At 43.5% G+C, this 15,762-nt stretch overlaps 1 protein-coding gene across 2 annotated transcripts in view; it reads right to left on the bottom strand.

Annotated features, from left to right (window-relative positions):
* LOC138611755 (uncharacterized) overlaps positions 1-15,762 on the bottom strand; it is a 204,625-nt gene that overhangs the window by 103,771 nt on the left and 85,092 nt on the right. For both annotated transcript variants that reach the window (XM_069684984.1, XM_069684982.1), the window contains one exon: positions 1,150-1,444. In XM_069684984.1, coding sequence (XP_069541085.1) covers positions 1,150-1,444 — 295 coding nt within the window. The remainder of the gene's footprint in view (positions 1-1,149; positions 1,445-15,762) is intronic.

The raw sequence follows: 15,762 nt of genomic DNA, 5'->3' as shown, positions 1-15,762 counted from the left end.
CCTTTTTTAGTAGTTCACTATATGACATATAAAATAATTCTTAGAGTGTGAAATAATTGCTTTATTGTATATGTTGTCTCTTTCCCATATTTAAACAAGAAGGTAGACTAGACACTTCTTACTCAACTATCATAACACTGCAGAGATAACACTGAATTTACGAGCTAGCTGTTGCTGCTCACACTGGCTCTGGATTATTTTGTTGAGTAATACATTTTAGCTTAAAATGTCAAGCTGGTTAGCTGGCTGTTAGGTAGCATGAAGCCGTATAATTCCAAAAACAAAAGGAGATGGTAGTTAGTTATGGTAGTATAATTGTTGACTGTGATTCATTGGAGCCACTTTGTTCCAGAGTTGGTTTAGCATTTCGTCGCTCTCGCTCACACAAGCTAGCTGCCTAAAGTTGGTTACCCTGCTGCACATGTTGATGGGCTGACAGGTAAAGAGAGCAGGCTCTTTTTACTCAACTGTCAGGGTGTTTTCACATTAGGTACGATTGCTTTGTACAACTGAGTACAGTTGCCCCCCCCCCCTCCGCCTCTCACCCACCGGTCAGCTTTCACATTAATAATTTAGTTCCGTGCCCGAGTACACTTGCGGTAGGACTCCGAAGCAGAAGGTGGCGGTAATGCACCTCAAAAATAAGGAGAAGAACAGGAGTATCAACTATGTTACATTGTTTATGTTGTTGTTCTAGTGTAGAAAAGCGTGTGAATCGCATGATCGCAAGCCCATACTATGGAGTTTACCTTTGCACTATACCTCCCATTATTCATATTTTACCTACATTCCTACTGTATCCTACCTACTCGAGACCACCTTACCATACTCGGGCACGGAGTACACATGAACTGTACTCGAGACCACAGTGTTCACACTAATCAAACGAACTGGACTTTGGGGTTAAGTGTACTCGGATCTGGGCCCGGGTCCCAAATGTGAAAGCCCCCTCAGTCACTGTCGGTGCATTATGGAGTAAAAATGCTTTTGAAACCAAAGTAGTAAAAAATATTTATAAATTGAAGTGTATTTAATTAAATAAAATAACATAGAGATTAGTTTTCATAATAACAAATTGGGTCCTTTATATATTCATTACTTTTTATGAAGTTATTTCCTGTTATTCCCACTGCCCCTGTCTTCCCGTACCTATATTTGCCATCTCAGGCACGGTGGCGATGTAGGGGCCTTCGTCAAAGATAGGCGGGTTGTCGTTGATGTCCTGCACCCGAATTATGAACTGTGACGAGGGCTCCAGGGCCCGGTCCGTCTGCCTGTCGGTGGCGGTGGCGATGAGGCGGTACTCATCCTTCTCCTCACGGTCCAGTGGCTTGGTGACGTGGATGTTTCCGGTCTTCTCGTCTATCACAAAGACCGAGCCCGCCCCCTCGCCTCGCAGGACATACTTAGTGCGTCCATCATTCCTGTCCATGTCGGTGTGGAGCTGAGTGAGAGAGAGAAAGGGAAGAGAAAATGGAAATGGAAAGAAATAGAAAAAAAGGGGAAGTGGAAAGGACAGAGCATAAAGGGAGGGAGAGAAAGACAAGAGTAAACACCAGTTAGAAAATTAAGTTTGTCCTTTTTTCTCTGAGACAGGCAGTGAAGACAAAACAAGCAGATTATCTTCCGCATGCCTCCAGGACATAATGAATTTAAACAGAGGCACACTGAAGAAATACCCACAATACCACCCTCTCGCACACACTTCCCTCTTATTGCACTGCGCCTCATCTCTCTACTTCCTGCAGTACGAGCCGTTATGAACCAGAATCTCCTTAATCTCAATGATATCCAGAACACAAACTCCTCTGCTCGCTCTTAAAGCCTCTTTTCACTTACAGCAGCTGTGGACGGCCAGAGCTTACCAGTCTGTGCGCATGCAACGCCTGGCCTGTTTAATGAAAGCACCAAATCAAAGGAATAATGAACAGCGGGCTAATCAATTATTCCCTAACTAATAGGTGTGTATGGGAAGGAGTGGAGGTGTGTGTAGCAGTGGGACATGCTGTATCGATCACAGCCCTGTGTTGAGCTTTATTGGATCAGCGCCCGGCGGGATGGCGGAGCAGCAGAGCGACCATCGTCCTCTCATGCAGGGAGAGGTAATATCAGGGAAGGCTCCACACTGTCCTCCGTCCCCAAGCAGAAAGACACGCCAGCGGGATGCGCCCAGCACATCAAGATTCAATCTCATTACCTTGCACACACGTGGATGGAATATCAACTGTGTCAGAAAAAAAGGAGCGCTAAATTAGCCCCCTCTCGAAAGAAAGCGTGACACTGTGACTTCAGACGGAGAAAAAAAAGCAACAAGACGGCCGGGGAGGGGACGGGGTGTAGCCGAGGAAGCAGTGTTGCGTGGCAACAGCTAAGCACATTCACGAAATGAAATGAGAACGGATACTGTGAATCGAAATGTTCATTTACTTTGAGGAACGTCATATTTCAAGAGGGGAAATAGCATGGATACGCCGGCTTTCCGGGGGGTAAACGATAAGTACGGATGTTGACAAGGTTGTTTATGGCGAAGAAAGCAATCATAAGTTCAGACAGTCGGAAAGTTGAAAGCTAAAACTGTGTGAACAATTTGGCGGCGAGTCAAAAAGTTAAACAACACTTCTCCTTCAAAAGATCGCTTTATTTAAATGATAATGCAAATTGGGGAATCTAAAAGCACTCTAGCCAACATAGAGGGTGTTGTGTAAGAGCAGTAAGCACTAAGAAAACTAGTAATAGATCCACTGCTGTTCTGAAGTCTGCTCGGTACATACAGCTCCGGAACAAAATAAGAGACCACTCCAAATGTTCCTTAAATCAGCATCTCTCTCTACATGTCACAGCTGGCCCAATCCAGATCCGAACCCCACTGAAAACCTCCTGACTGTGACAAAGAGGGTGATGGATGGTCACAAGCCATCGAACAAAGAGCGGCCTAACGTCACCCAACAGCACTGTGACAGACGGGTGGAGAGCAAATATTGATTTGTGAACTCTTCCTGAGTTAAAACATTAGTATTCTGTTGTTTCAACATGAACTTGTTTTCTTTGCATTATTCAGGCTCTTTTTGGATCTTTTGTTTATCTTAACCAGTCGTCATTTTCTGCAAATGAAAGACCTCAATGAGAATGTTTTATCTGCAAGTAGGAGAAATGTTGTTCACAATAAAACAAAAGTTCATTTTACACAAACACAAATCTATAAATAGTAGAACCAAAGGAAAACATACTTTGACAGTGGTCTTTTAATTTTGTCCGGAGCTGTAAATGCACCTTGTACTGTTTCTACCGGGTTTAACTTTGCAACTAGCTTTAGCATTTTTATGCTAGCTCTGCTTCTGAAGTTAGCAACAGGAACTAATGTGCCCATAACTAAAGTGTTATGTGATACTTCAACTGGATTTCTTTTAGGGATGCACGATATTATCGGCACGTTATCGGTATCTGCAGATATGTCATTTTTCTGATGATATTTTCCGCCGATAAAACACCGCTTTAACTCTGCCTAAATGCTCGATGATACCCTAAAAAAGCTTGACGTAGCGCTACAACATTAACTTGCCGCAAGTGTGCGCCCGCACTGCCTGCACCACGCACCTTCCTTTACGCGTGAAGAAAGGGTGCAAGATGTCTCCGGTGTAGCAGTTTTTAAAAGTTCCTGAAACAGACAGCATGGTTGATTTCATTTCATGTATTAGATCTGTGCAGTGGGTAAAATTTGCCCTAGTTGTGTCTTGTCAGGATAGTCTCAGGGAGAGCATCATCCAAGCCTGTCTAAGTTGTGTGAATATTACAGTTTTATTTGAAAGTGTTACAAACAAATAAATATGGCATTTTGTACATAACCACACATAGAGACAGACAACCTTTCGCACTCACACCTACGGGCAATTTAGAGTCACCAATTAACCTTACAAGCATGTCTTTGGACTGTGGGAGGAAGCCGGAGACCCCGGAGGGAACACATGCATGCACGGGGAGAACATGCAAACTCTGCACAGAAAGGCCCACTTTGTCCAAACCTGGGGTTTGAACCAGTGACCTTCCTTCTAGCTGTGAGGCAACAGCGCTAACCACTGCACCACCGTGTAGCCAACACTCAACCCTTTAAACTTAATTGGGAAAAAATGTGTTTGCATCTTTATAAAGGAGGCTGTGGTCAACATGGATTCACTTTCAGCGGTATCAAAGCATCCTCAAAACAAACCACCAAGTTTCTTCTGTCCATTCATAAGCTGTATATGTTGAACAAAATAAAGCTAGATACGCTTCTTTTATGTCAATGCTCAAGCACGTCTCTGCTGAGCTCATTCACAGTTGAGTGTGTTCACTCGTTGAAGAACTAGTTTCCCATCGGTCTGACTGTCGAGCACGAGATCATTGTCAGAACAATTTTTTATTTGACATTTTGAGTTTGTTTTTTCAGTGTGAAACTCTTGAAAGACAGATTCTGAGCAGCAAACCATTTGTAATCTGTCAACACATAACTTCTCAATATAAATTTGTCATAGAAACAGCAGCGCTTTACTTTCTTTTTGCACTTTTTTCCGATTCGATCAGCCTGCCAGTTCCCACTGTGTCAGTAAGCTTTTCTCACAGCAGACATTTTCACCTGTCAGTAAGAAAAGCCCAGGTGTAACAACATTAGTAATTTCTCTGCTCTTTTTAAAGTGTATCAGTGAACCATGTCGGTGTGAAAGTGAGTCATCGTGCGCGCTAACAAGACCCCGGAAACTGAAGCAGGTAACAAGAATACAGGCATCATTCTTTCATTATGCGCACATGTGCTTTTCCTATTGGGACATGTCCAGACGCTTCCCTTGACCTAATCCTTGTCACAGAACTATGACAGGGATTAGTATTAAACGCACTATTAGGATCACGCCACATTAAAACATAATCCAAAGACAGACTGCATTGATACATGGCATCCACATGAAACTCTAAATTGGGTGGCCACTTGGCATCCAATTTCACAACCCAGGTCAAATAAGTGTTGGTGCACTTTCTATAGTCACATAAAGGAAATGAGATCTCTAACACACCTCCGAATGCGCAGGCAGGCCTGGTACAATATATAAACATGGAAGAAGCAGTGTTGCAAACATAAAGGCAAACTGGTGTATGCCTCAGTTTCATTTTATTACCTGTGAGACAGAGAAGCAAACTGCCTACCCATAACTGTCAACAGTTGAAATATAGATATGGGCCAATATCTACAGTATCTTTGCAACCAGCAGGTGTGTTCCACTCATATCAGATCATATACACCGATCAGCCTTAACATCATGACCACTGACAGGTGTTTCACTTCACCTGTCATTGGGTGGAAAGGCTGTAAGTGAACATCTTGTCCTTGAAGTTGACGTGTTGGAAGCAGGAAAAATGGGCAAGCGTGAGGATGTGAGCGACTTTGACAAGGGCCAAATTGTGATGGCTTGACAACTGGGTCAGAGCGTCTCCAAAACTGCAGCTCTTGTGGGGTGTTCCCGGTTTGCAGTGGTCAGGAACAAAAGTAGTCCAAGGAAGGAAAAGTGGTGATCCGTTTACATGGTCATGGGCGGCCAAGGCTCAATGATGCACATGGGGAGCGAAAGCTGGCCCGTGTGGTCCATTCCAACAGAAGAGCTACTGTAGCTCAAACTGCTGAAAAAGTTAATGCTGGTTCTGATAGAAAGGAGTCAGAACACACAGAGCGTCACAGTTTGTTGTGTGTGGGGCTGTGTAGGCTCAGACCGGTCAGGGTGCCCATGCTGACAGCTATCTTCCACCATAAGTGCCTACAATGGGCATGTGAGCATCAGAGCTGGACCACGGAGCAATGGAAGAAGGTGGCCTGGTCTGATGAATCATGTTTTCTTTTACATCATGTGGATGAACGGGTGCATGTGTGTCTCCTTTCAAGTGGGGAAGACATGGCACCAGGATGCACTATGGAAAGAAGGCGAGCCGACAGAGGCAGTGTGATGCTTTTGGCAATGTTCTGCTGGGAAACCCTGAGTCCTGCCATTCATGTGGATGTTACTTTGACACGTACCTAAACATTGTTGCAGACCAAGTATACCCCTTCATGGAAACAGTATTCCCTAAAGGCAGTGGCCTCTTTCAGCAGGATAATGCGCCCTGCCACACTGCACACATGCTTCAGGAATGGTTTAAGGAACACAATGAGTTCAAGGTGTTGACTTGGCCTCCAAATTCCCCAGATCTCAATCCAATCGAGCATCTGTGGGACGTGCTGGACAAACAAGTCCGATCCATGGAGGCCCCACCTCGCAACTTACAGGACTTAAAGGATCTGCTGCTAACGTCTTGGCAGATACCTCGGCACACCTTCAGAGGTCTAGTGGAGTCCATGCCTCGACGGGTCCGGGCTGTTTTGCAAAAGGGGTTCCGATACAATATTAGACAGGTGGTCATAATGTTATGGCTGGTCGGTTTATGTTCTTTTTCCAAAGCTGGTTGAATACTCTGTTCGGATTGTTTGGAACTACTGCATTCTAAGGTACTGTCTTCCGTCTACCATCTTCCTGAATCAACGTGAATGCTGCATGATGACGATAAACTTTCACTTGAAAGTGATACGTTAAATTTGTCTCCTCTTCAAATTCCAGTTTGTAATTTAAGGGTCCATTGTTTGACCAGTACTGATAACATACTTTAAAAAAGCGAGACTACGAAGGGGGCAGTTAGAAAGTAATGTAATCTATTTATGCCTCAACACCGCGAAACACCAGAAATGCCAACTAGTGCAGAAAGACTACTGAGCCGGCTGAGTTGTAGAGGTCCAACCATTTGCTTTGCACCAGTGCACCTGTGTCTACAGGTTTCCACAAGAAGGTATGTTGTTACAGCCAGGCTCATACATGTTCATAGAGAACCTTTTTGACCTACACTGACTTCAGGCTCGTCTCATCCTCCATCTTCTGTTCAAGCCAACTGGGTCCAATTGACCAAAACACCCGGCTGGTCAGGACCACCTCGGGAGCCCGGTTCCTCAGCCTCCTTAACGAAGAGCCATTAACAATCAAAGTCTTAACGGCCCTGCGGCTTAACGAGGGGACTTAACGAGCTTCTTAATGAAGCCCCGGCCATCATTACCACAGTGAGCGGTGGCAGCGCTGATTGAAAGCACCGCTCAGAGTCATTCTGGAGCAAGAGAGCCCAGCCTGAGGAAACCAAATCCATTTAAGGCTGACCTCTCACCCTTATCTGCTCCTCTAAGATTAATAGGAAAGTATAATAAGGAAAACCCACTTAAGCAGATATAATGGCAATGGATATTTTATGGCTTTGAGGTGGCACAGCTTTGGGCTTTGAATATCCTTCAGCCACCTGCCAGTGTGCGAAAAAAAATCCAAACAATATTCTAACACAACGGGATATCATCATATTTCACATCCCCTTTACTCTCCTAATATGACATCTCATAACTCCTGCATTTCATATCCCCCTGATACACCATCAAATATATCAAAAGCCAAACAATATGAAGCCACCGGCCACAAAAGCCAAATTTACTGATGTGTCACCTCAGCATGGAGAGCGATTTCAGCCTGATAAGCTGCCATTTCCATTTTCTCTGGCGTCAGTTGTGTATGCAACAGCCAGCCTCCCCAGACTCCTAAATCTCCTCAATTACTTATATTATCATAAGGTAATATGCTTATACTCATATACTCAATTTCAAATTTTTGCAATAACCATAAATCACGAAGCGAGGAGGAAAAGTACTCCCCGCCAACCTCTAAATCACTTAAATAACTAATACCCCCGTATACACAATTTCACATTTCTGCCGCACAATAAATCACAAAAACACCAGGAAAAACTGTGTTTTTTCCACAGCTGTGCATTAGCCTAATGAATGTGGACGCTTTCACCCACAAATTCAGCATGTTTGTGTGCGTGTGTGTGTGGGTGCTGTGTTTGTGTGAGGCTAAACGGGAGGTGAAGTTACAGATGAAGGAAAAATAAAGAGTGCAAGATCAGCTGGCAGCACACGAGAAACGTCGATAGGCGTACAGAACCCTGCGATTGGCAGCAAGGTTCAATTCCCCGAACACACCAGGGAGAGTTTGCAAGGGCACACATGCAGGCAGGTGTGAGAATTTCCCCCCAAATCTCCCCTGCAAGCCTGCGGTGGATGGTGGTGGGGGGCTATTCATCTTCTGTGTGGTAACTTCAAAAAGAACCGCAGGCCTGTAAGAGAACCACGCGCCCCGCCGGCCAGTTGAAATCCACAACAAGGCTGGGTGGAGGTACCGCCAGGGGCTGGGACTCTGCCAGCTTCTTTCATATCAGCCAGGGAATGTCAGGCAGGGCAGAGGGGATGGGGTCAGCCAATCGATTTGGAGCAGACCCGCGTGATTCAGAGAGACGTCTGAAGAAAGAGGCCGATCGGGGAAAAGCGGCAGTGAAATTAATTTGGGACAGGGCCCGTAAGAGTTCAGAGAGCCCGTTTGAAATGAAACTGTGCCTTGTGGCCAGTCTACCTACCACTGCGATGTCATTAGTTTTGCTTGAGGGTATGTGTGAGTGTTATGTGTGTGCATATATACTAACAGCAGTCTTTCCAGGTGAATGTGTGTTAAAGAAAGAGGTGTAATGACTCTGAGTCTCCCTGCGCCCTGGCTGAACCTCCACTTGGCACGGTCATTGCACAAAGTGGACAAGGAGCCAAGGCGTGACTAAGAATATGTGTGAATGTGTGTCTGGCCGTGTGCTTTGTGTGTGTCTGTGCGTGTGCCAGCTGCACCTGACCTGGAGGGAGAAGAAACAGTTGATAGCAGGCCAGGAAGTGCGGGCGGTTAATAGAGCACAGCACAAAGCTGAGGCCAACGTCGACACAGCGACTAATAATTAAAGGCAACATCTCTCTGGGCCACTATCTGATATCTGCGCTCCCATCTGGACAGCAGTGGATCCCCATCTGGGCGTCCAGAGAGCGACACACATATACAATGATAAACAAGCGTGATGAAACAGGTATGTTAGGCTCCTTTGATGTCCCTCAAGTTAACTGCAGGTTAGGGACTGTATGAAAATGATCTGTGTTGGGGAAAAAGCTGAATCTTTTTCAATCACTTTTAAAAACAAAACTCATCCGCATTGCCAATTTTCTATTTCCCTGTCCTGGTAATGTCTCAATTTCACCTCCATTGCAACCTTAATATGCAATAGGAACAAAATAAGTTTCATATACCCACCAAATTACACATCAGAAGTGAAGTAGATGAAGACCTTTCCTTCAGAGAGATCTGTAAATTTGGGAGGAAAAAAGTTTCCCCAAAAGAAAAGTTTGATTTATAGTTTAAAGTTAAAGCTCCTGTGAGGAGTAAGCTGGTTATGAAACGGACTGAAATTAATAATGATGCCTCTATATGAGCTACTAAAGCAAACAAGACCATCAGCGACAAGATCCATTATATCTTTATAGTTATTTCTAATGCCTGTAACCACTGCCTGGGGGTAGGTGTCAGACGAGGCGATTAACTTCATGCTGCCAAATCAGCCGCTTTTCTATATTTTCCACAGCAAAGCTTCACAGCGAGTGACATGTTTGAATGTTCAAAGAAGGAAAGATGAGATTTTTCAAGATCAAGATCAGCAAAGAGATAAGAGGTACCACTTTGTCCACAGGGCTCACCAAAATCAACGCAAACCGAAAGTTCCTCAGAGGAGCTTTAAGTACATGTGCAGTTATTACATATTTATTACTGGATATGCTACAAATTTACTAAATTAATTCAGCTGAATTTAGAAAATGTTTTCTGTTATTGCAACAAAATTCTGTGGTTGTACTGTATGTACTGGAAATTATTCAGAGAGTAAAAGCTCTTTTTACACGGCTGTGTTAAATACTTGATTCTGATTGGTTAATTACGGCATTCCGAGGTCTTTTATTTCTCAATAACAGACCGTTGCTATGAAGAACAAGCTGTTGCTAGGGATGTGGCTCTAATCACACAATCCGGAGGACTAACTGTGATCATATCAATCCGCTGAAAGAAGTCCGATAAATTTGATGTCAATTTGTTTACAGAGGGGAAAAAAAGAAAAGAGACAAAACATCGGAGAGAAAGCTATAAAGGTTAAACGATGCAAAAACTGAAGGCTACAACAGAGAGATCTACAAAACTGAAGACAGTACATGAAGTAAACATTACACTGAACACAGTACAGGATACGGCGGTGTTTAAAGACGGTGAATGGAAAAGAAAACGTCAACAGACTGACAGTGACGAGACAGAAAACCTCAATCAGGTGCTGCGCTGATTCCATTGGTACGGTTCACCGTGTCTTACTACTTAATGTGAGTAAAAACAGCTAGCTTAGCTCATTTTAAGAAGGCTATAGAGTTGACCGTTGCTATGGACGAAGCTTTTAGTTTGCCCCTGGAAAAAGCCACTGTCAATCAAATCTGGTGTTCTTTGTAATCGATAGAAGCAATAATATTTGAAATAGCCCAGTGAGAGACACCGGAGTCAAATACTACTAATACTGTTTTCCAGTCAAAGACATTGATCGCTGTGATTTCAAAAGCTCCTCCATACTACATACTACCGCTGAATGCAGTACGCTGTATATAGCATATAGTATATAGTACGTAGCATAGAAAGTATGTAGTATGTAGTATGTAGTATGTAGTGTATAGTACGGCATTTCGAACACAGCCTATATCTTAACAGTGGAACATAAATAACATAAATAAACAAGACTAAATCATGACAAGAACTACGAAATACGACGAGAATATATCGGTGCATCGTATTAAAAAGATGAATGAAAACAATGTTTGAAGTTGCAGCCTCAGTTTCAGATCAAATACGTGACAGTCATTAAAACTCAAGCAAATACATGATTCCCAATTCCCATGACAAGACAGTGTTGGATCCTCAAGGGGGGATCAAAGAAATAATTTGCATACGGTCCCTAATAAGTGGCTGAATAATTATCTTGGTCGCACTGTCATACATTTGGTCGTTATTTACGCGGAAACAGAGAGAAGGGGTCAAACAATTGCCACTTATTTGAGAGAGAAAGGAGCTGACTGCACAGGAGGAGATTTACTACATGTGCAAACACTTGCGATTTTACCTCCATGTGGATTTGATCATTCATATTCTGCTGGCTTATTTACAACCTGTGTGACCATCTGTTTCCTGCTTCTGTGCAACTCTGAAAGTAAAACCCAAGTTACAATTATCCCCTAACTTTTAATCATTTCACCTCGATTCCCACAAAGACGATAATTGTCATTATGTGTGAACACTCCCTGCCAGGCTACGACAAATCATTATAACCACACAACCACGGCTATAAAAGTATGCAAATGATGTTCCTCACAGGTGTGACACTCACATGCATGCACATTTGCATCGCTCTCATTCAGCTCCTCTCTAATCAATGCGCAGACGCATGACAAAAACACCCTCCAATTACGCAGAGGCACTCAAACATAAACCCCCTCCCCAGCACAAACAGGAGCAGACTGCAGCCGGCCTCTGAGGAGCGCTTGTGTCTTCAGACGACAGACTGTGACAAGTTTTAAATTCTGTCTGAACTTTCAATCAAACCCGTGTGTGCGTGTGGGGGGGAAATTCCCTTTTGTTCTGCGCTCATAGTGAAATGTCAGACGTTATTGAAAACAGTCTCCTCTCGCTCCCCGTCTGTTTGTCTTTCAGAGAGACGCGCTTTAAAGACGCCAGGAGGAGCAGGAGTTAATTGTTTAGCATTGATCCGGCATTGAAGTTCGGTGCGCGTCGATCGCCTCTTTAATTCACTTGCGGTTGTGGACATGTTGCCCTGTTCTGGTTTGATCTAATTCAGTCTGTCTCTGCAGGGCACGTTGTGGCCTCCGCTTCAACACACACACAGAGCACGAAATCACTCTCTGTCACACTCCAACACACACCTCCTCCCACTCGCACACTTCCTAACAGAGCATTCATTATTCATCATTATTAGACTTTTCCTTTAGCGGCATTAGCTTTTCAATGCATCCAGCGACTGTTCCCTTCCTCTGCGATACATAATTCAGGACAAAACGGAGCTTTTAGCCTCAGAGAAGGCAAATCCTGCTTTTCATTATCATAATCAGCTGATGTTTGAGTGTGTGTTTGTGTGTCGGGTGATTGTTTGTGTTTTATTGCTTCCCGAGCTCCACTCTGGTGGTCGTGTTGGATACTTCACATCATATTTTTAGCCGAGGGAGACGAGTTTAGAAAAGGCCACTGGAGGCTTAACTCACTGCTGTACGTTTAAAGGGCAGATCGCCCACATATATGCCAGCGCGTGCCACCGCCAAGAGGAACGGCTTTTACCATCACGAACCAAAGGCCTGTGTGTGTTTATGTGTGTGTCTCTCTGAATAAATGGGAATGTCAGGCACTGTTTTATTATCCTCTTCATTACCATGTTATTGTTGATTGTTGTTTTTCTTGTGACAAGGGTTATGATTGTTTCTCAGCCGCAAATGAGCAGGTTGTGTTTGACTCTGAATAGAAATAGGCAATTCACTGTAATTATACTTTATAATAGATTGTTTGAAAAATTGTGTTTTACAGTTGAAACATGTTTGTGGAGTCTAGATAATCACATACCCACATGCATTATAGAAAACGATAAATGGTGAGTATAGCGCAGTCTCAAATACATACTTGAAATGCCATGACCTCTAAACATGACATTATGTGGTTAAAGAAATACAAATCCAATGCAAAATGCACAGAGGAGAGAGAGAGAGCCTTTACAACCTGGTGTTCACCTTGTGAAAGGTCACACTTTAGTTCGGGTTAGACAGCAAAACTACTCCGTTATGTTTAGAAAAAAGGTTGTAGTTTGTTTTCATGTAAGAGCTTACTTCAGTAAAGTTACTAAGGTAACATAAGGTAATCCATCGCCTTCTACCAGCACTGAAGTGGATCGCTCCTTAAAACCAAGACTAAGACTATGTTTAGTTTTTGGCATGCCCGCAGGGGGTCGGCCCTACACATGGGTCTGTATGTGACTGAGTGACTGACTGACTGACTGTACATTCACAGCCGTAGAGAGAGAGAGAGTTGCGACATCGCAATGGCTGATCATGGAGCATATTGGACCTCCGCGACTCTCTGTCTATATGGCTGTGGATACTTTGTTTGGGGAGTAGGCAGGGCTGCTCCTCCGCTGCTCGTCCGCTGTCCTCACCTACGTCCGAAGCGCGCACCTGCTTTCAAACACGTTGTCATCGGCCTCATAAGGACAGTCCTTGTAACACATTGCCCACAAAAGCGCACATTGACCTGATGCGGTCAGCCACATACCAGGTTTTGACCTAGTTTTGTTTTGCCTGCTTCCATCACACTCATTAATTTCACTCAATCTCTTAGCGCCTCTCACCAGCGCTTACTGTTGCTAGGTTACGAAAATGCGGGTGCACTTCCGCGTCCCTCTGTGGTGACCGTTAAGTCTGTTTTAAATTGTTTCTATTCAAGATACATTTTTACAAAGAAAACATCAATGTAAAGCAATTGTGTCCTGGCGTTAGCAGCAGCTCTACAGCTGGAAATTGTACCCTACAAAAAAATAAAAAGGATTAGCTTTTCCTCCTTGATATCAGAAGTCCTGCCCCTTCTTGATTTTAGTTGGTCGGTGAGGGAGAAGTGAAATTGAGGAGCGCGGCGGTGTACCAAAAGCTGAACTATTGTCAACTGAGAGCGCAGCGACAAAAAGCGCCAGCAGTTAGTGGACACAGGCCCTTACTCTTACTGATGGCATTTTAAACTGTTTTAAGATGCACATCTATGTTGTTAGTCTCCTGTCTGTTTTTTTTATATTAATGCTACGTCGCTCGACATCCTGACTTTCATGGATTTCTTGTGCCCACAACAACAAATAATCCTAATTGACCTTCTATTGGCAATGTTTCTGTGCTGCCGGCATGTAATTTAACATATTACATTAAACACATAATGCTGTGCTGAGAAGTCGTGGTCATTTTACGTATTTCTGTGAGACCAGGTTGGGGGTGTACTATATATACTTTACACTGTATTATCACAGACTGTATAAAAAGATGGACAACATGTCAGCTCCCTAAAAGTGAAGCCAAACCCTCTCTATCGCCCCCTGCTGACTGGCTGTAGTGTAGGTCATAAAGCCCGCCTCCTCCATGTTAACAGATGGGACATGAGTCAAACTATAAAATCAAAATACACGTCAAATACATTTTTCTCAAACATGGTGTCTGTCATTATAGTTAGTTCTTATCATGCTGATTTACGTCCAAGTGTATTTTTAATTAGTTATTTGATGCTATAAAAAGCGGGTGTAACGTCATGACTGACAGCTCTGTTGACAAATACGGCTCCTGCAGCGTTCTGTTACCACGCAGTAGAGGAGAAACAGCGAGTCTTTAAAGTTTCCATATCTGCTTCAGACCAACACAAGAATCTGCTCGGCTGTTAAATATGTTGACCCCGAGGGATCTTCACCGTTGTTTGGGTTCCTGAAGGGGCGGGACGTCAGTGCTGCAGCTCCACCCGCCAATCTCTACTGTGCCGACTTTGGCTTGAAATGAGCAACATGGCAGCGCTTGCTTCTCGGAGCATTTTGGCTTCACTTTTCTTCATTTCAATATTGTGAGTCATTGTAGGACTTTATCAGTGTGCGTGTATGACTGACATGCCTTAAATGCCTTAAGTGCAACAAGTGTGTCTGCATCTGTCAGCAAGCTGAAGAGATTCCCTCCTCTCCTTCTGTTCCACTCCCATCCTCCTCTCCCTACTTCTTCTTCTATCTTGTCATCCTGACCCTGCTCTCTCCCTCAGACCTAATTATGCTCCCCCTCCTCTGTTGGACACAAATAACCGCCCCACTTCCACAATGAGTGAGCATTAAAAAATATTTATATAAACGTTGACGTTATGTTACAATGCAGGGAAACGTAGCGCTGTATTTTTATCCACATCAATGATGAATGAAGTGACTCAGTTTAACAGTGTATTTCAGGGTCTTTGTGCTCGTTATTCTGGCTTTAAAGCTCACAGTTTTACTGTTTGCTTCACACTCAAAGCTTTCATTAAACGTGTTTTCAGTCTCAGCAGGCGGCTGCTTTCAGGAAAGAGCTCTCATAAACCCACACAGCGCTACCTGCAGCACCAAACAGCACACAGGCGGATGAGCTGGAAAACATTGAAGGGCATTTAGCAGAAAGAGATCTTATTTTATCTTCTATTTTATTATTATTTATATTGTTACAGTCTGTACTTGATCTATCTTATTGTTGGCTGTCATCTGTGTAAATCTTTGAGCATCTACAAGGCATCAGTGGTGAAATAATTGAGCTGAAATCCCTCTTCATATTGGCAGGTGAGGTTTGACCTTTGACCTGCACTAATCTGAAGTACATGAAAGCTGCGACACAAACACAGATTTACTGATGGATTGATTGGTGGTTGGCACGGAACAAAGGAAATACACTTGACCGAATGTGAAGCAAGCATAGTTGTTTACACTCCTTTCCTCTCATATCTATCCACATGAATCCTAATTAATTTCACTGCATGAAAATAATCGTTTCATTCTTTGAAGACGAGCTTACAGATCAACTACCGTCGTGTTGAGTGAACACGTCACTTTAAATACTGCTGCTGTATTTACTGTGGGATGTTAGAATCTCATTTCCTGTTAGAAAGAAAGTTTCATTATAAATATTTGAAGTGAGGTTTTATGTTTGTGAAAGTTTTTTAGCCAAGAAAACCTGGAGCTACTTTGTGGGGC

The sequence above is a fragment of the Semicossyphus pulcher genome, unplaced genomic scaffold, assembly GCF_022749685.1.
Source record: "Semicossyphus pulcher isolate SPU_LCO1_2020_fin unplaced genomic scaffold, fSemPul1.0.p SCAF_7, whole genome shotgun sequence".
In the NCBI taxonomy this organism is placed as follows: Eukaryota; Metazoa; Chordata; class Actinopteri; order Labriformes; family Labridae; genus Semicossyphus; species Semicossyphus pulcher.
The sequence above is the reverse complement of the archived record's forward strand: the minus strand, read 5'-3'. Positions and strand labels throughout refer to the sequence as shown.